We start from the raw sequence: 21,950 nt of genomic DNA, 5'->3' as shown, positions 1-21,950 counted from the left end.
AGAGTTAAGGAATTCTCCTGGAATTTACTGGTGGAAGAAGCTTATTAACACTGAAGGTCAAACAGTAGGTAACTATTCCATCCCCATCCTCATCCACAAGGCTGAGATTTACATCTTTCAGACACTGGCAGGCAGGCAGATGACTGAAAGCCACAGGTTCAAATCAAGAACAAGGGTCAGCTGGAAATCCCAGTGCCTGAAGTAACACAGTGTTAACAGACTGCAACTGCCATGTCTTGCTTCAGCTTCCACCCAGGAGCTAAGGGCCAGTTTCTTTCATGGTGCTGATGCATTAATTCTCATTTCCATGTTTGCTGTTTTACAGCAGCTGTCCCAGCAGAGCTCAGCACTCTCCTTGCTGTAGAAACCTACAGCAGCTTTCAGCAGGCAGCAGGCAAAGGGAGCCAGGAGAGGGTGGCAGCTCACTGCCAGCTGCATGGCAGGTCTGGCTGAGCCTGGCCCAGGCTGGGCTCCCTCCCTGCAGTGGTTTTGATTCTCTAATTTGAGGTTTCCCAGTCAATGTATCAATTTATGTGGTGGGTGTAGTGCTGGCCAAGTCGCTGGTGCACCTACTAGAATTATTTACTCATTTCCTGCTGTGAGATAGGATTAGGAGCAAGGCAAAGCAGGCTCAAACTTTACAGGGGTATATCCTGGAAATAACAAGGTAAGTAGCCCAAACACGTTGGAAGGAGCCAGTCTGGCTGCTGTCACTTGGCCAGTGCCATTTATCACACCAAAGCAGTCTGCAGCTTGGCTGTAATGATCAAAATAGAGCTGCTGGGGACAGAAGAGGAAAGATTGGGCCATAATCAGAAATGTCTAGAAAGCATCAGCTTTTTCTACTGGAAATTTTCCTTCTCAAATTTCCATAGATAACGGCATCAAATGAAACTGCTTTGCAGATGCATAACATCCCAAGGCTCAGAGAATCTGAGAACAGCAGATGGCTTATACACATCTGAGGAGCTTTTTAATAATAAACAGATAAATAAAGATTGGAGAGGAGTGTCAGTCATGCATCTTGTTAGGTGTTTAATCAGGCAGCTGAGACATCCCAATTTTTAATTGCCTTTATATTTTAGAGCTAGTCTATTTTCAAATTGCATAAATGAAGCTTTTTAATTTTTCTTGTCTAGTTTGAAGTCTTAGTATCTAGATGATAATTTATCAGGAAGTTCTGCAGGACTCAGAGAACAAGATAACTACCAACAAATTCTGCTAAACATGAAAGTATGAGATCATGTTTCACTTTAATTACTTTTCATACAGTTAATCATCCATCTGCATTATATTCTTCAGCATTATGGCCATGAGTTTAAAAAACTTTCACTGAAGTCATGGCAAGCTTACCAGGAGATAAACTGTGCTAAAGAAATAAAAATGATGTGTGGTGGTGATTTAGAGGCTGCAGCAAAGCTCATAAGAAATACATCAGCCTAGACCTTCATTTTCCATATGGGATTAATCTGTCTCATATTTGAAAACTGAGCAGGACAATCAAGCTCTGTTCTGAAGACAGTTTTGGTTTGGCTTTGGTTTGTTGTTTTTTTCTTAACAGGATTTTTTTTTTCTTCCCACAGTAAATCCTAGCCCTAATGGCCCTGTTCAAACATACTCCCATTCCTCAACCTAGGGACTACTGATCCCAGCAGACATCTGCTTCATGTCACCCAGAAACCAAATGGGTTGGGAATTCAAAATATACACAGGCTTTGTTATCAATGCCACTGCATGGATGAGCATTCAGTTTCAGTTAGTTCTCAGAAGGTTTATCATGGTCACCACCTCCTCCTTGGATTTCTACATAGAAGTAATTTCATTGTGTTCCACAGGTATTAATTTTCTCTTATAAAGAATGAATTTTAAAAGAGCATTATTCAGCATCTTATAACCTTTCTGAATGTCACTTTAAGTCCTTTTGAACAGCACAAATGCATGGCACAGTTTGTGCACGTGTCTGCTCTCACTGGTGTGGCAGTGCAGGACGTGAGCCTCGGGCTTGCTCTTCTCTTGGGAAATCGAAACTCTCCTAATTTGTCTAAACATGAGTGAGACATGACAGAAATGTGGTGTTTTGTGAACTTTGATTTGTCAAACCTCACCTGGCACGTGACTTGTACTCCTGTCCCATGCAGTTCTGTGGCCTGACTGCCACAGACAGCCAAGCCTCAGAGGGAAACTGAGTTTAGTACCAAAGTCCTAGAGTGACCATCAGTATCCATGCTGAGCATTTGCAGGAATGGCTGCCAAAAGGAGAGTATATTATACAAAATCCTGGGCTCTGCAGCCAAAATGTGCAAGTGAGAAATCTGGGAAAATAAAAGATGCCCAGCAAGCCCTGCTGTTCCCACAGATGTTGTTGTCTAGACTGGTATTCCTCACCCTGATGTGATGCAATTCAGCTTCTCTTAAAATTAATGTATAAAGATACATACTTCATCTGTACAATAACTTTTTCCCACTCCCTTTTAAGCATAACTTAAAATCTCCAGTATATCCTCATCTCAAGTTTCACTTTTTGCTAAAAGAGTTGGAGATTAATCCAGATGAATTCATTTCATGTGCCTGGCTCCCTGGGTGCAGGAAACAAAAAGAACACAGTTGACAAATTCTGAGCAGATTTCTTAGGGAAATCTTGCAATTGCAACTAAGGAAGGGCAAGGATCTTTCTTGACAGTTAAGAATAAAAGGGAATGAAAGACATTTATGTTGAAGTATTATCTTGGGCTGCAATGGCTTGAGCTTCAGTGATACACACTGGTCAGGGAGCTGCTGGGCTTGCTCAAACATCTGGTGTGCTCATGGAGCCAGTTCCTCCATTTGCAAGCATCTCTAGCAGAACAGACAGTAATTTGGGAAGACTATGGTAGCTGTTGCTGAAAGAAGTAGTAACTGCTGGCTTGAAGCTCTGGTACAGTAATTAAACTAAGGAGCCACAAGGTAGCACAGTCTGCAAGAACCAAAGTGGGGAAACTACAGGGATGGGAACAAAATCTTCCTTAGTTTAGGCCCCTCAAATTTCTCTCCTCAGGAAGTCCAAGACATGTTTAGATCTGCTTTTAGCTCCTGCAAATGGCCTCCATCAGTGGTTTAAATGCCAGCAATGGACTTAGAATCCTACAAGGACGGAAAGGATTCACTTCATCCAGGGTGAGAATGGGTTTGACCAAAAACTTTGGAGTACTTCCATGGCTCCTTTGAAAAAATCTCAGAAATTGTCTGTAGCTTCTTCACTTTGCTTTGTCTCCTCCATAATGCTAACAACGTTATTATTAATTAAATCTAGTAATATATTAAAAATTAGTAATTAATACAATAATAATCGAGCAATTAATCACTATACCATCTTCCATTGTCTTCTGAAAAAAGAGGTCCTTAGGAGTTATTAGTACAAGACCTGCTGAGTAAATCCTGGTCAAGTACAGTGATATCAAGTTCAAATTTCCACTTCTGCAGTTGAATTAAGGTCATTATAACCAGTTATATTTGTGCCTCAAGAAGTCACAGGGAGAAACTAATTTCCTAACATGCTTCTAGCTAGAAAATTGCTATTTCAGCCCTTCTGATCTTGCTGATCTATTCTTCAGGAGAATTGCAAGAAACTACACACATATAACATCAGGTCTTGACCTTGTATTCACACAGTGAAAGAGATTATCAAAGGCAGCTTGGGAGCTACACAGTCACAATCTGCTGTGATTTAACCCCAAAGGCCCACACAGCCACTCACTCATTCCTGCCACAGAGGGGTAGGACGGAGAATCAGAGGAGTAAAACTGAGAAAACTCATAGGTTGAGATAAAGACAGTTTAACAGGTAAAGCAAAATCTGCACATGTTAGCAAAGCAGCCCAAAGAATTAATTCACCTTCCCCAGGAGCAGGCAGGGGTTCAGCCATCTCCAGAAAAGCCAGGCTCCATCATCTCTAACAGTCACCTGGAAAGGCAAATGCTGTCACTCCAAGTGTCATCTCCTTCCTTCCTTCCTTCTCAACATCTATATGCTGAGTATGATGTCATATGGTGTGGAAGGAATATCCCTGTGGTCAGCTGGGGTCAGCTGTCCTGGCTGTGTCCCCTCCTGAGTCCTTGTGCACCCCCAGCCCTCATGCCCCCCCCACCTCACCAGGTGGGGTGAGAAGTTTAAAGGCCTTGAGGTTGTGTGAGCACTCTCCTGCTGTAACTAAAACATCCCTGAATTATCAACCCTGTGTTCAGCACAAACCCAAAACACTGTCCCATCCAAACTACGTGAAGAGAATTAACTCTACCCCAAAACCAGCCCACAGTATTCAACCCAATTGTTTTAATGCTCAGAAGCAGCAACTGCTAGAATTTACCTTTTTAACCTTTTGGGTTTTCTGCTTTTTGCTTTTCATTTACAGAAAGCTTACTTGCAAGGGGTGTTTGTTCAGTACATTTCTGAAAATCAGAGAATAAGAGGATTTTTTTGCTTAAGTCTGGAGTGAATGCTTTGTTCAAGTGCTCCTCCAAATAGTGACAGCTATTTTTAAATGGTCTAGGCTTTTTTTGGATGAAATTGTCTTGGAAAATTTTGGTTATATAAGAACTAAAAGAGGAAGCTGGCTCTTAAAACATACTGCTTACTTTATGAAACCGATATAAACATAATGAGGAAGTGATGAAAGCTGGAACAGTATCCTTATCAACAGGTGGCCTAGGGCAGGATAAACTTCACTGGTTGCCCTATAAATAAGCAGTGGATTAGAGAAGAGACCTGCCCTGGGGAAAGGCACAAAGCTAACAAGGGAAGGTAATCAATCACTCCACAGTATCTGTCAATCTGTCTTCCATGTAAGTACTCAAACCATAATAGTTTGAAAAGGCACTTAGAAACCTTAGTGGGCTTGGATCCTAGCCAATTCCCATAGCTTTTCTGGTAACACCATCACTAGATACATGAAAGGGAACTCCACAGTAGGAAAAAAACAGAAAATCCAAAAGAACCCTCACAACTCCAGATGAAATATTTACTGGATAAAAGTGACTGAAGTCTTGTGCACACCTTCCCACCTCAAACCCAAACATCCTTGACTGAGCCCACATGGCTATTCCTCTTTCAGAGCTCCTGGCTCGTAAGGGCAATGCAGAGATAACACATAAATGGAAATTGTTCCTTATTGTTCTTCCTTGTTGTTCAAATCATCTCCATACCTTTCTCACTGTTCCAAGGAAAGAACCATCATGTTCCTAACAGACATTAATTTCTATAGAAATTTCCCCAGTACAGTCCAACTTTCAATATTGTTTTGCTGAGCAGCATCAACAGCAATGAATATGATAGCATGAATTCTAAAGGGGAAAAGGTTAAAAATTAACCTAAAAATATGGAATTCAACATAGAAGTGCTTGGACAGTAATCTCTGCTTTGGATTCACAACCTTGCCAGGGAATTTTGCATAGCTTGTCAGCCCAAAAGTGGTAGGGGTTTGGTTGAGCTGTTTTGTGATTTGTTTTTCCCCACAATGAAGCTAGCAGGTCAAGCTCTTCCTCTTTAATTCTATACTTACAGCACTTGCTCAGGATGTTTCTTCCCTGTAATTTATTCCTCACCTGAAGGAGTTCAAACTGGTCCTTCCTGCCTCCCAGGCAAAGGATTTCTGAGATCAAGTTCTCATTTCTTCCCATCTAAGCTGTCTGTCCTGTTCTGTGTGAGCTAGTTTCATGTTTACAGCAAATGGAACCAAGACAGATTCTATAGCTAAAGGGGAGAAACAACCACCTGAAAAGACATGTAATTCCAGTCACCTCCAGCTAACGCTTGAGTGGCTTAAATATTCACTGGAAACAAGATTTAATCCCATCTGAATTAATTCAATGCTCATACTCTCTCATGCAATCCTGCCAACATGCCCAGTTGTGCCAGCAAGATTCCAGTCCTATTGCCTCCTCCCTTCTTCCCCCACATCCCAAACACTCCACTACATACCATAGTACAGTAAATATCTTACTCAACTTTAGAGAGACACCACCACACCCGATTACCAAACAGCAGAAAATACTGGTTCTCAGAGGCCATCTAGTGGGAAGAGCAGAATACTCCAAGGAGGAAATTATTTCAAACTTTTCTTTCTTAGAGATGATATAAAATGGTCTGCAAGACACATATTAGGGTTACCTTGCTGATCAGTGGATGTTCTTCCCACACAGCAACAAGCAAGCTAGTTAGGCTCATATACCAGACTCAATACTGTGAGTATGGTCACATGCTCTTCTCTCTAGCATTAATTCTAAAAACTGTATTAGGAGTTCTGTCTGTGCAATAAAAAATCAGGGGAGGTCTTTTTTAAAACAAACTTTTAGACTTGCTGTTGGGTGACTGCTAGACAATTTTGGGTTCCTGTAGTTTGTTTCTGGCTGGAGAGCATGATGGAAAATATTGGGCATTATAAGGAATAGACAGAAACTTCTCTGCTTAAAGCTTTCAGAGCCCTGAGAGCCCCATTAGTGCTGCAGCCCTTTCCCACTTTCATGGGGGTTTGGCTGCCAGAGCAAGCTCTGACACGGCCTCTGGGGTGAGCCTGCTCTATGAAAATGAGCTTTCTATGAGAAACCTGCTGTGAGGAGGAGCTGTGGAAAGGCTCTGAGAATGAGCTGTGGCAGACTTCTTGAAAGTTCCTACCCCTGGTCTCAGCAGCCACATTAAAATGCAGTTAAGCTCAAGCCCTGGGCAAGGGTACCTGCAGTCTGAGCACATCTGTGCTGAGCCATGATCTCACTCATCCTGACCCTGACTTGCTGGCATGACCACAGAAAGTAGATGCAGGTTGTAACCTCCTGATTTATGACTATCACAGATGGAAACAAAAAGACAATGACTGTTGTCAGTGCTTCATCTGTGGTATCTAAAAGATGATAAAAATATAAGTCTGCTTGAATGAAAGTTTATTTCATGTATCATAGAAAAATCATGCATATCATCAAATAAGGCTTTACAAGATGAAGGGTATAAAGGAGACACAAATTTATAATATATAAACTTCTCTCATTACATTACACACAATACTCTTTGTAGTTACACATTTAGGAACTACCACACATTTCACTTGCAAGATTCATCTCTGGTTTAAGGCTAAAACCTGCCCATCTTATCTACACGAATTCTTAGAGCTATTCTGAAGGACACAGCCTGAAAAAAGACTGGACTTGGTTTCAAAGTATCACAGCTGCTACATTTACATGCAACTGTAGAGCACAACCCTCTTTTTAAACTTGGTTCTATTCAGGAGTCAATTAATAAAATTACCTATATTAAAAAGAAAACCATGACTAAGTTGGCTGATATGACAAATGTAAACATATCTCATGTTTAAGCTTGTAATTACCTGGAAGTGTTTTTCTGCTAGTCACAGTTAGTATTTCCTCATAGTTTGTTTTTTTTTTTAACTGATGCATTTCACATACTCTTATGCAGTTGCTTCATGATAAAGAACAAGTTAGAGAGTGTTTTACTTGAAACACCTGAGAAACTTACCAGAGACTTATTCAAATATGGTACCTGAGAAAAATGAGGTTCTACCAAACAGAGCTGAAGTTTATAAACCTGAATTCTTCATAAACTACAAATCCTTGTTAATGTTAAAACAAGAGCTTGGAAGCTATGCTAGAGAGGAGAATTATATCTGATTGTCTAATCTTAGTTCCTTTTTGGACAATACACAAAACCACGAAACAAAACTTTCACCAAATCTGGAGCAAAGCAGAGAAAAAACTGTATCAGTATATTGCATGCAACTGCTATTATCACATTATGTCACCTTCAACAGGTTTCTCATATACATTCATCTGCTGTTTAAATTCTAGCTGCACTGAACTATCAAACAAGACAGAAAGAAACAACCTTGTTTACTAATATAATAGCAAACAACCTCTTAACTTCAAGTGAAAATTCTATCCAGCTACAGCAAAAGCCAGACACTTTTGAGAAAAAATTAGGTTTACATTCTTTTAAATACAAAGGAATGAGTGTCTGCATCTCACATCTAGCTGCTGACTCCACTTAGTCCAAGACACAAGAGAAAGTTCCACAAATGGGATATAATGTGCTTCTTAGGCAAAAATGTCTGTTTGTTATCATGCCTTACTATTTTGGTCAATTTTTGAAATGACAAAAGAGTCCCTGTCAAGAACTTGGCTGCATATACATATCTATGACAAATCCAAGAGTCTCATTTGCTAAATCGTTTGAAAAGGACAGGATTTTACTACACAATGTATCAAGTGTCTAGTGCTATCACAGTCCACAACATTTTACAAAGGTAAGTCTCATATTTTAAAATATATGAAAGCTTTTCCTTGCACTGAAGGCAATTACTTCAAAGTTTATAAGCATAATCAAGTCCTCCTTCCTGGAAGAAAAATACATTTTTCTGTAGCTTGCCTTAAAGTATGATCCAAGATAATTATTATGTTATTGAATGTAAATTTATACATTAATGTTTCAATAGTGCAGAAGATACACAGAATAAATCATTGTAAAGGAAAACTGTTCTAGCTTTCTGTCACTGTATCAGCTTAATTACACAAGGCTGGCAAATAATTCCATTTATAAATAGCAACACTGCACCTTTGACAAGATACTCAGTCAAAAAAATAGGTTTGCTGAAATGCAGAAAATGGTCCTGTGTAAACTGGATCATAATTATAGATCAATTCTTTTGCTTCCTCATCTTCACTGGAAAAATGGTGCATGCTCTTCCTGGCTGTAAAATATTGCAAAAGTACAGAACATTTTAATGTTATCCTCCTCAACAGTATTTATCTTGGCAAAGTAAGTTATTTTGTGTAGCACAACAACAAATGGAATTACAGTAGTTTGAATGTGAAGAACCATGAAGATACATCTTCAAAAAAAACTGGTTGAAGCATATTTTATTACTGGAAAGGGAGAATTTAAAGCCAAGACTATATCAAATAGCTATCCACAAGATACTGGCAGTATCTACCAAAAATACCAGCACTTTTAACTCTGAAAGAAATATATCATAGTATCAGCCTACTGAAAGCTGCATGGACTGTGCTGGTGAGGACAATAAAATTGAATCCTCCCCTGGTTTACCACGTTGGCAACTCTTCAGTTGTTTATGATGGAGGGATACAAAAATGGTATTTCAGTAGAATGGTTTAGTGACTAACTGATCACACATGAGAATATTTTTACCAGCTGAAAGCAGTTTAACATTTTTCACCTTGTGGTTTATTTTCAAAGTTAGGGAAGATATTCTGCCTTAAATTAGCTATAAATGTCAATTACTCATTGCAAAATTATGATATTAAGTACTCAGTAGGAGCAGCTTATGCTTCAGTACCTCCCCAAAAGACTGGGGAGGCAATGAAGATAATTTAGGATTTGGTAGAAGAGATGGGGATAGACAGAGCTGGCCAAAGAAAGTTTTCTCTGCTGGAATTGTAGGTCAGTAGATGCTAAAGCTAGTGACACATCTGTGTGGCACTGCACAAGCTCCTTGGATGTGTACGTGTATGTAACAGAACTCACACAGGATTTACAAGCAGAGCTAGAACTTATTTTGCCCCACTTAACTTGGATAATGGCCTGAGCAAGCTTACTTCTACTGGGACTACTGTCTGCAGGCAGACACTAGAGAAAGTAGCAAACAAAGCCAGAAAACACACTGCATTCTAGTATCAGGCTACAAAATTAAAACCAGACTCATACTGTATTTTCTCCTATTTCCCCCTTATTTTTGTCATAGTCTGCCATCTCATAAAATGGCCTGGCTGCTCAGAGGCCCAGTTCTGCCTGGCCCTAAGTTCCCCATCAAAATGATTTTCCTACATTTTGACAAAGAGGAGCAGGACTACTTTATGCAAAAAAGCACCTTGAATTTGTATGAAACGCAGCCTTTAGTTCTACACTCTCACTGACCAGGTCAGCACAAATTGCATTTCTTTACATCACTGTCTAGTTTCTTTATTAAGTTGACTCTTTTGATTTGAGACAAAGTCTAAGAGACCAAACTCAACCAGCTTAATTATTATGTTCTTCATAGTCCCCATCAAGGAGGTAAGACAATTTCATAAAACAGCCCAGGCAGAATGATTTAATAGGGATAAATTAAGGAATAAAGTTTGATTCCTTCAAATACTTCCCTATTTATATCCTGCTTATTTATAGCAAACAGACAGGAAGTGGCAAACTATCAAAATGTCATACATTAGTTACTTCAGATTCTTAGGGTATAAATAAAAAAAATAGCAGCTCTTCAAAAGTCAAAAACTCCTTGTGCTGTCTATAGTATACAACTGTAGGGCACCATATTGCATCCCTCTGACACACCCATACTGCCCAAGCCCTATTTACAGTCCTGGTGTATGCATTTTGCAAGCAAAATTGAGAACACATTGAATGACTGTAAGCCACTTTGGAACTGAGGAAGTCCCTGAATTATGAATGGAGTATTTTTTTTTTTGTTTTATTGTCTTTGTGCAAGAGAGGCCAAAGTGTTACAGGGATATTCTGAAATGGCAGAAAGTCAAAGAACAATGTTTTAGAGCCAACCTAGTGAAAAGAATTTGTGGAATGCTTGGCCTTTTGATGTTACTGTCACTAAGCCATTCTACTTCTAGTGTCCTTTGGTGTTTATAAGCCTATAGAGCTTGCAGAGTGATCTTCTCAGAAAGTACTATGAGGTACTGAACTTTGACAGCTGAAAAGGAAGTCTGTCTTCTTCAAAGTTTTTCAGAAATGCTTCACTCTAACCCCCAACATTTCCAGACAATCAATTTTTTACCTTCATTAACGAAGAAATCAGCCATATAATACGCTGCTCTTACAGCAGATGGCGAGTGTGGAATGCCTGGAGAATCCTTCCACTCAAAAGGATTTTTCTCTGGATGCCATTGCATGCCATAAATTGGATATTTGTATGCTACAACAAAACACAAAGTCTGTAAAGGTGTATGCCTCAAGAATTATGTAATTAATTATTAAACTTACTGCAAAATAAACTCAGAGGACAAGCAACAAATATATCTCACTTATCAACAGTTTCACAAAAGCTTACACAGCAAGCTGAAAAACTGTTAAAGTAATAGCAGAACTGAAGGAAAAGAAATTGATATTGTAAAAGAAGGGTCTCATTCCCAGCAAGAAAATATTTTTACATAATTTTTTTGATTATTTATTTCAGAATTAATGTACATACACACCAGAAAATAAATTTTCAAGTATACCAGTCTCAAAGCTGCCTATCTGCTTGCCAACATCACTCAGCATTCACAGCCATTCTGGATGCCAGTTCCATGGGAGAGATCCAAGTCTTAGTAACTGCTTGAAGGCCCAGTCAATCCAGGGGCAGCTCCCATCTGCTCTGGCCAGGCCTGACACATTCTGGGGGGTCAGCCCTTAGCTCCCCTCCAGGGGATAGCAGCACAGCAGCTGATGACTGCTCCACAAACCCCTCAAAGGCACGGCTGATGCCTGTCATTAGCCTAATCAGGTTTGCTGATCAAAGTGCTATTCTTCTCTTTTGGAGGCCAGCCAGGATGCCACACAGAAGAATCCCATTGGTGACAGCTGGGCCCTACAGTAGGGCTGCTAGGGATGCACTCATCAAGATAAAACACTCCCTGAAGAGCTAGCTTGTTTCCTGAGCTGAGCAAGCCCAGCATGAAACAGACAAAACAAGTCATGCAAAAGGCTCTTGGAGGAGAGCAATTACCAGCATTGCCACTAAGGTGATGAGGGATATTGCTGTTCCCTCAGCAGCCTGGAGTGTTCTTCCCATGCAGAAAACAGACAGAGAGCACCAGGGAAACACAAGCCTGAGCAGGCTGGAAATCACAGCTCGACAGAGGCACACTGCACTGAGCAGGGATCCAACTACTGCAGCACAAATGCCCTGCAGTTCACACCACAGCACTCAAATACACAGTGCTAAAGTGTAACAGCATATCTGGAAAGGGAATGGCAGGTGGGAGGAGTAATAAGGCTCACAGTACTCAAAAGATAAAATATCCCTGCAATCAAAAATGCTCCTCACAGCCAGAGCTCTGGCAGGGCTGGTGCTCACCCAGCTATTTTAACAACTTCAATACGAATTCACATCCATGCCACAACACCCCTAAAGAACTAGGTTGTTACAGTCACAGTTGCCAAAGACAATTAATTTCCTTACCTTCCATGGTAGATATAAACTCCACTTCACCATCAGTGTTAGTGGTCAGAACATTATAGAAATTACGAAGCTTCTCGTTATTGGTGAAATTCTGTGATAAGGAGAGGGGGAAAAGGTGTTATTTGCTTATTTATTTCTAGTTTTAAAAACAACAAAATAAAGTGTTTGTATGCAGGAAATAAAAACATCAAATACCTGCATGGAGAGGCTCCATACATGAAAGTTTGATGTCAATGGCTCAGTAGCAAGTGCGTGTAACACATCATCAGGGAAATTCCTGAACATTTTACTGTCTTTTGCAGCTAATACAAAGAAAAAAATTGTATTTTCCATTACTGAAACTGGTCTCAGATGGACTTATACTGACAGAAGACAATTAATAAAATGCTGTATTAAACTTTTTTGGCAGTAAATCTTTATTATTTTAGAATATCCTGCAAGAAATATCAGTTGGAAATCAAAAGATACCCAATATGCTGTTACCATTGTCTACCGGTTTTGACCCAGAGAGGATCCAACTTAGGTAGCAAAGTTCTCACTAAAATAACCATCATTCTTTGACACTCATTTCAGCAGCCTTTCCACTCACAATGAGCACAAGTGACAGAATTTGTGAATGCTACATTTTTTTATTACTCACAAAGGGTGAAGTATCAACAGAGGCCACACTTTTTAAGTACTGCCAAGTGCCACAGTTCTATCTCAAGGAATCTCTGTGATTTCAATATTGTTCAAATGGGACAGTAATGCTATTATTCATCATGAAGACACATATTATTTCAAAAATTTAAAATCACCTGCTCTCCAAGCTTAATAGGTTTTGAAGCTGTGAATTTTGTTCAACTTGGTAACAAAATGCAAACATTATTTTGTGGGTCCTAATTTTCAAATGACTCAAAGAGCCCCAACTTTGTTTTTTGCTGACTGCTGTTGGTTTCAAATGGCTTGTGCTCACTTCTCGCTTAAGAAGTGACAGCTGCACTGACTTTACAAAAATAGTCAATGCAACTTAGTAACAAAGAATTTCATAAAAGATAATAATCAGGAATCTGACATCCACCCTGTAATATTTATCATGAACAAAAACACCACCTCTTAGCAAAACTCAGAATGAGATGTAAAGAAATTTTCACCTGAGGTAAAGTTCAGAGGGAGTGAAAAACCATTTGTGTTGGTATGAACAAGTAAAATTTCACCACTTGTGAGATATGTAAGCTCTTCATGTCCAAGACATGTTCCCCATACTGGGAAATAATCTCCTTTATCGTTAGCCTACAAAACAAAAGACACAACATAAGGAAACAGTAATGAAAACATACAGAAAAACATAATGAAAATTGACTGACAAGACCTTCCAACTCTTTTTACTTTCTTTTGTGTAGGTGAGAAGTACAACTACTACAGTAGTATGAATTGCTACCACAGGAATTTGAACAGTTCAAGTGCAGCTGAAATTAGTACAAATTTCCTTAGAGTCTCTCCTAAAATATAAAGGCTAAAGGATATATATGTGTTTTGAAGCAGCAAACTCAGCCTGATGTTGATTTGACTATTCTGTTCTACAAGTAATGTTAAACAGAAACCATAAAATGGCAACAGTTCTCAAAAAAAGCAACCATTAGAAGGAACACAGAAGAGTCTGTCACCGTTGTGAGGGAAAGCATAGTTGTTACAATTCATCCTTTTCTACAAAGCATGCTATGATCACACAGCAAAGGACCTTTGCAGAGTCTGTGCCCACCCAACTGTACTTAGAAAACATAAATCCTACTACTAGTATAGCTGTGGTCTCATGTGACATACCTATATGATTGTTTACCTAGCAGGTTTAGACCTGTTCTCCAAAAACACAAAATGTACATTTAAGCAACATTAAAAAGTGGCAGTAATTTTCAAAAGAATAAAAGTTGGCAGGTCAGTGTGAGAACAAGATGAAAAAAAAAGGAAAGGGGAGAAAAAGAAAGCAAAAAACCAAGAACACAACTAGTTTATTGTGACCTAACTAAGCATGGTGCATCCATGCAGTGGAAATTACATTTCTAAATGGTTTGCACCTGATATCAAGCATATGTTGGAAACTGAGATGTTTCAGAACTCCTGTTTTTGTGAAATCTGACTAGTTTTTCTTAACTTGCTTCTGAACATTTTTAAGTTATGCATACCACAACACACATACCACCCTCAAGAGCTGCTACTCAAAGCCACTTTTGAGAAAGCTGAAATGTAGGCTCAGAATAATAATGTTCCCCTACTGCATTACTGACAGCATGGTAGTAAAAGCCCACAGAGCTACTTCTTCTCACAGCAAAACAAGGAAGATGTACAGAAAGAAGGCTGACAGGGCTGCAGAGTCTTCATGACCACCCATAATGTATAATGAGGCACAGAGCTTATATGAAAGACAGACAGTGGAGCTGCAAGTGAGGACTAAAACTACTGAAGGCAAAAAATAAACTATAGTTTATATGCAATTATAACTGAAACAAAGATTTTGTGGTCCCCTTCCCCTTTTTTAAAAACAAACTAGAGACTGGAGGCTAAGCATGTATTAAATACCATTCAAGACATCACATTTTAAAATCTAATTTAAGAGCTGGAAAACAGTATTTCATTTAGATTTTTGCCTAACCAGTAAAATTCTACTGACTTGAATGGGGATTAGCATTTCACATCCTCTATTCATATTAAAGCAGAGTCAGATCAAAGTAATTTCTTATTGTGAACATTTGCAAATGAAAAGGACCCCTCACGTTTCAGAAAAAGATAAAATTCAGTCATTCTGTACTTGTAAAGATATTCTTGTAGCTTACCTTACATGAGTAAAACTAGCAATATTTTATAGTACTAATTAAGATTTGAAAGGTGAAAATCAAAACATAAAATTATCACAAACAACAAATAAAAAATCCTCCTTTGTTAGAAAGGGTTACCTAGGATTAAATGAATATTATTTTCTGCCTTTCAGCCACTGGTAGTATATATGCCTGCTAATAAACCTGTCTCTCTGATCATAAAGTGAAATAAGCAATTCAGTTCATCATTGTGAAATGTCAACATAACTTCATAACCATACAACAAACCACAAGAAACCCTTGCCCCAGTGCTGAATATCAAGGTATAGGCTGAAGTTCACACAGTGAGCAGTTCCAGAGAGACAAATGAAATTGTCCCACATAAAAGTGAGACAGTCTTTGTAAGACTCACCACAAATAAAGAGAGACAAAAGAATAAAAAACATTGGTGCCACAGGGACTGAAGAGTAAAGGGAGCTCAATTACTGACTTGCAGCAGCTGGCTGGTCCTGTGAATGCCACTGCCTGCACCTTCCTTGTCTGCTATTGGAAAGTCTGCACAAAGGTGGAAAAGCAATTCCTCATTGCCAAGTTCACACAGAGCCATAAAGCCTCAGATACAACAAATAAACAATACCATTCTCACCTGAAGAACTTTGGAGTTTAAGACCATTACACAACATATAACAGGAGTGGGTGTCACAAGTCTGAATCTCTATTAATGCAGAAGTTTTATGCAGAAGCAAGAAATAAGCCACCTATTTTCAGGCCTACAGTTAACCCACTGAATGACAGTGCAAAACTATGAAAAATCTGAACCCTTCATTTTGATCTCTGAACAGAGATAATAACAAGAACCAACTGCTTCTTAGTAATTACCTCCAAGGCCTTGTGGTAAAACATCTTAGCAACCCTTGAATACTCTGAAGTCCTAAGATCCACACCACCTCCTGGAAGAAGTACCCTGAAAGGCAACATCCAAGAATATGATTAGCAACAGTGATCAACCCAAAACTTAGGTAATGCACACAGAGCTCCTGTTATGGACAGCAGAGATCAAGTCAGGAGAGTCAATGGAGATTCAAATAGGTTTTCCAGAGCAGACTCCTGAGTGGTGGACAGGTTGAACAGCCCTGTCAGCTCCACTAGCTGGACTGGCTAGCCTTCCATTAATTATGTGAGTTTGGACAGCTGGTGCACAGGCAGACAGCTAAGTTTAGGTGTTTCAGTCTTTAACTTAATCACAGTGTTCTTAGTGTTCTTCTACTGAAGAATGGTTACTCTATCACAAAGTATAGACCAAGAAAGTAAACAGAACATAGATAAAACACACAGATTTCAGCTGGCATTCAAAAGGGTTGCAAGCCACGGCTGTCATTTCCTACCCTGACTCTTAGCTGGCTCTCACTACCACTTTAAAATTCCAGACCAAATTTCAATTCATTCTGTCCAGTTTCAGAAAAATAGGATTGTGGTCCTGCCATAGTGGCCTTCTTATTGGAGACAACAAAGATCAAAAAGTTCCTAGCAAAAAGGAAGAAAAGTACATTTGACCATAATCTTTGCTCACAAAGGACCCACAGAGCTAAGCAAGTCAACTTCAGGGACAATTTCATAGAAACAGTGCACAAGACTTTTCCACCACAAAATATAAACAGAATGGCAATTCTCTGTGTGGCTCCCCAAACCCAAAAAAACACCCAAAAACACAGAAGAAAAAGATTCGGCACAGTCTAGCAGAGAATTCATATGGACATGATGACATGGAAAATAATCAAGTACCATCAGAAACAGTAACATGAAATAAAGGAAGCCTCTTCTGCCTATAACTGGAACAGTGCCTGCAGAACCAACAAAACTGGATGTGTGAGCATTCCTTAACCCACTGCTGCAGAACCTCAATTGGATTTACTCAAGTCACATCCATTAGTTGTTGATTTTTACTGAAAGGGGTATAGGATTTCCTCTATATTTCTGTGCTCTGAAAATGGCAATCTGTGTCAGTGAGATACTAACAAGCAGTTAGAAACAAATAACATCTCAAATGATCCCAAGCATTTAAACCCTCGTGACCAGGTTTGGTTTTTTTAAGTGAATAATGCAAAGGCTCATGTAAAAACCATCAAGTATTTGCTGGAAAAGTAGTAATCACAAAAATACAACAAACTTTACTTCCCAGTGTCAACATTGAAAATTAATACAGCTGAAGGTATTTTCAAAATAGGCCAGATTATAGGTTTCTTCAGTGATCTAATTAGACAAGTGATCTTTACCTTGAAAGTGTAGGATCTAAAAGGTGATCTTTATCTGGAAGTGGTAGAAAATTCACTCCACCTGTTCAAACCAAAATCTGGACTATACTAATTAGGAAAACTGATCATCATTTTTGCTAATGCAAAAAGGAAATAACCCATTAAGTAGCAATGATAATGGCTTGACATTGTCATAAGCAGATTGAAATGCAACTACGTGTATTCCAGTATCACTGCCTGGTTAGAGCTGATTTCCACTGGGCATTTCAACAGCTGCCTCCAGAGTACATTCATAAAATTATGTCTTTACTAGAGTAAATGTCATGATTTTAAGAAAGTAGCATTTAATAGTAAGTAATTTCCAACTTCAAAAACAATACGAAAGATCAATGTATCTCCTCCTTATTCTGAATTTCCACAAAATAAAAGTAATGCCCTCCAGAGCTCCTTTTTGTTACTTATACACAGTTTTATACTGGAAGCCAACAGGTGACAGTGGAGGGCCACTCAAGAAAATATAGACCATCCTCACTCACCTACATAACACAAACTCAACTGACTTCTGACTGCAAGGACAGAGGGACAAAGAAAGTGGATCTACTACCAAACACTTTCTCCTGCATTGATGTAGGTGGTGAGGTAGAAACATGAGAGACCCCATTGGTGGAAAGCCCTTTGGGAAACCAAAGTGAAGCTGGTAGCCATGAGAAAGGGAGGAAATGATTCATTCTGTCTCCAACAGCACACAGCAGAGAAAAGCATCACTGTCTTACACTCCCTTACAGCACAAGACTGCAAAGACCCACGTCTTAGTGTCCAGGGCGTGTTGATGCAGGAGGACAACCCACTCCCCAGACAGCCACAGGTCTAAATTTGCCAAGTCTACACGTGCTGATTAGCATTCTAGTTATATGCATAAGCTTAACAAATGTATTCATGGCTTAAGATGCTCATCTCATGACTACAAGTAGCCCAATCACATGCTCTGGCCTCACACACCATCACGCCTGTGAAGTGTAACATCAGCTGATTTTACTCTTCTGAAGTGCACTTTCAGCACAAGGCCATAAAAACATAGAAGGTTTTGACTTTGTTTAGTCCACAATAAAATCTGTTAGGCAAGATCACATTATCCCACATTTGAAAAGGAAGAACAGAGGGGTGGCCACTTGCCACAGATCCTCTGAAAACCAAGAAGATTTTCTAACAAAGACCTAAGAGACAGAATCACAACAGGCAAGACAGACCATTCAAGTAGCAAGAGAGAGAGCACACACGCAGAAAAGAGTAGAAGAGACTGGAAATCAGAAACTTTTATAATAAAGGAGATATGAAAAGAACTGAAAGAGGGAAGAAAGTGTAGAAACAGGGGTGAAATACCAAACAAGTGCTATTAAACATCAAAATGAAGGTGACAGCTCAAATGAGGAAGAGAGAAAAATTAACGAAGAGGAAGTTGAGTATCTTACTTGCAAAAGTGCTCATAACTATAAAGCCACTTCTCCCTGTCTGCAGACAAACACAAGGGAATGCCATGATGAGCCTTGGCACTCTTGCAGATTATCTGACATGTTCCTCAAGGAAAGAAAGGCAGCACCAATACTGGATGAAATCGTGCATTCTGTGTCTTAGAATAGAGTAGGAAGACAATGTTCTTGAGAACACAGCAGAGCTCAAAAACAGAAAATTAGTGCTCAAGACTTACCCATTAATAGAGTGGAATATTTTATCATATTCTTCATCTGTAAGATTTAATCTGAAACACCAAAAAATAATTATAGAATGAATATGACGTACATTTATTTGACCACAAAAATATCATCTCTACTGAACAGAAATGTCTGACACAGAAAATATGCAGAAGGCATGCTTAAACAGAGTACAATGGACACAAATCAAATGAAACATTTCACTTGAAACAGTTCAAGATTGAAAATAGGGCCCTGTCAGGTAGAGCTCCTAACGAGGTACTTTGAGACCCTTTTGCAAGACACTTGAAAAATGTGCTATTTACAGGAATGGCATGGTTATTATTTCCTGCAGACCGGCAGCTCCGGTTTCCAGCTGACTCCAAGAAGGGCAGAGCTGCAAACAGTGGGTCACACCCATGCACCCCCAGCCTCCTTGCCAGCGTGGCAGCACCAAAAGCACAAAAGGCCTTGGCTCTGTTGTAAGCCCTGCTCAGCAATAACAAAAACATCTCTATATTATCAACCCTCTGCTCAAGCACAAATCCAAAACACACCCCCACACCAGATACTGTGGAGAAAATTAACTCTGCTCCAGCCAAAACCAGCACAGATGGCCACACTTCTGCAGAACTGATATGCTGGGTGTATGTGAAAGTGTTCAGCTTTACTGCAAGTAACTTAATTGCCAGAATTAGAAGCATCCATTCATTGGTGAAGCTTCTGGTCAACAAACATTCTGAAAGTTCCAGCAGCTATGTGAGGAATGCTGGCTTCTAAATTTGGGCACTTACATGGTGCTTTTATTTGACTGTGAAGATATATCCTATTTCATTTTTCTGCAACTGCATTAGTATTGTTTTTAAGTACCAAAATTTATAATTTTATCATCTGATTTCAGTGCACTTAATATTTTATAGATAAATGTTGGTATGAAGTACTGTCAGCTGTTTCTTACTCTGCTACTTTTTAACCAAACAACAAGGAGATGAACAGAACTGGACTTTGTTTCTGAAAGGAGTACTGATAGCCTTCCTTGATTCCCTGAATTCTGGCACTAAACAATGTGAGAAGAAGATACAGATATCTATGTATCTAGGTATCTATGTAAGTTTGTGGGGCACTATACTGGACATTGAATATAGCTAACTCCAAAAACTATGCATGCAAACCGCAGAAGGCAGTTTTACCTTGTAAAAAAAAAATTAGAACTTTTCAAAGAAAGACTAGTAATGTAAATAGAAGTATTAAAAAGTTCCATTCTGCTTTTACTCGGAGTAAAACTCCCTGAGAATTGTAGCATCTTCAAATGGTCTTTGAGGAGCAATAAACATTAGAAAAGCAGCAGAACTACTTTCTGTGCCTCTAAAACGGTACATACCTTACATAATGCAATTATTATCCACTCCTAAGGATAAAAAATTTATACCTTATTGGCACAGCTCGAGCCCCGGCAGATTCCACAAATTTCACATATGAAGCTGCAATGTAAGATCTTCCAAATCGCTGGTACTCATCAAAGTGACATTCCTGTGACAATATCCCTGAAGGGCCCAAGGAAGAAAATTAGCATGATTCAAATGGCAAATGCTGAAAGGAAAATAACAAAATCACCGAATCACTTAGGTTGGGAAAGATCCAGCCTATGAATGAACACCACCATGTCAACTAGACCGTGAAACAAGTGCCACGTCCAGTCTTTCCTTAAACACCTCCAAGGACGGTGACTCCACCACCTCCCTGGGCAGCCCATTACAGTATCTAATCAACCCTTCTGTGAGGAAATTCTTTCTAAAGTCTAAACTAAACCTCCCCTTGGTAGCTTAAGACTGTCGTCCTATCCCACTGCCAGCTGCTGAGAAGAGACCGACCCCCACTTGGCTACAACCTCCTTTCAGGCAACTGTAAAGAACGATAAGATCACCCTGAGCCTCTTCTTCTCATCCCAGCTTCCTCAGCCGCTCCTCCTGAGACTCGTGCTCCTTTTAGTTCATTAATCAAGCTCCCATTTCCTATATGCCAGCTTGCAGCGATACATTTACTGCCCAGAGGAGCGGCAGGCACCCAGACAACGGGGCATCAGCTAGGGCGCCCCGTCACCTGGCGCCTCATAAACACACACTGCCTGACCAAGACTCGGCTTCTTCCCTGCTAGGACTGCCCGGCACTGAAACTTCTCCCAAGCAAGCCTGGCTTTTAGAGAGAGCACGGACAGCGTAACGCTGCTTGCAACAGCTCCAGCCAAGCCTCCGCTCCGGGAGACGTTTCCGTGCCCCAGCAGGGAGAGCAGCGGTCCTGACCGATGGGTAAGGGTCTGTCTGTCCTTACCGATTGCTAAGGGTCTGTCTGTCCTTACCCATGATGGATCAGTCCTTACCGATGGGTAAGGGTCTGTCTGTCCTGACCGATGGGTAAGGGTCTGTCTGTCCTTACCGACTGCTAAGGATCTGTCTGTCCTTACCCATGAGGGATCAGTCCTTACCGATGGGAAAGGGTCTGTCTGTCCTTACCCATGACGGATCAGTCCTTACCGATGATGGGTCTGTCATTGCGCCCCGCCGCGAGGTCGCGCCGCCACAGGGAGGCGGAGGAGCCGCAGCGCAGCAGCAGCAGGAGCAGCGCGGTGGCCACCACGGGACCGAGCCCTGCCAGGCGCCCCATGGCCACCGGCGGCACAGCGAAGGGCTCCGAGCACGGCCCGGCTGCCGGCAGGGCTCGCCTCGCCTCCGGGCACGGCTGCCGGCTGGGCTGGGCTGGGCCGGGCCGGGCCGGGCGCCCGCCCCTGCGCCACGCACTGCGGGCCGCCCGCAGCGCGGCCCGCTGGGAAATGTAGTCCTGCCCTGGGAAATGCAGTGAGGGCTGCTGGGAAATGTAGTCCCGGCCTGCTGGGAAATGTAGTCCCGGCCTCGCTGCCCTGCCCGCGGGCTGAGCCTCGCCGGCGGCATCCATCCATCCATCTATCTGCATCCATCCATCCATCCGAATCCATCCATCCATCTATCTGCATCCATCCATCCATCTGCATCCACCCATCCATCCAAATCCATCCATCCATCTA

The 21,950-nt window shown here is 40.5% G+C and overlaps 1 protein-coding gene across 1 annotated transcript; it reads right to left on the bottom strand.

Annotated features, from left to right (window-relative positions):
• Nucleotides 1–6,891: 6,891 nt before the first annotated feature.
• Nucleotides 6,892–21,898, bottom strand: GGH (gamma-glutamyl hydrolase). The gene is made up of 9 exons (XM_056483620.1): nt 21,424–21,898; nt 20,322–20,436; nt 18,910–18,960; nt 15,832–15,916; nt 13,294–13,432; nt 12,356–12,462; nt 12,161–12,251; nt 10,775–10,912; nt 6,892–8,725 (listed from the first exon to the last, which is right to left on the bottom strand). The coding sequence occupies exons 1-9, from the start codon at nt 21,887–21,889 to the stop codon at nt 8,604–8,606; spliced, it is 1,314 nt and encodes a 437-aa protein (XP_056339595.1). The 5' UTR covers nt 21,890–21,898; the 3' UTR covers nt 6,892–8,603.
• Nucleotides 21,899–21,950: the final 52 nt, after the last annotated feature.

This window comes from Oenanthe melanoleuca, chromosome 2 (assembly GCF_029582105.1).
Source record: "Oenanthe melanoleuca isolate GR-GAL-2019-014 chromosome 2, OMel1.0, whole genome shotgun sequence".
Taxonomy (NCBI): Eukaryota; Metazoa; Chordata; class Aves; order Passeriformes; family Muscicapidae; genus Oenanthe; species Oenanthe melanoleuca.
Note: the sequence above shows the minus strand (reverse complement) of the source record. Positions and strands in the feature narration are given on the sequence as shown.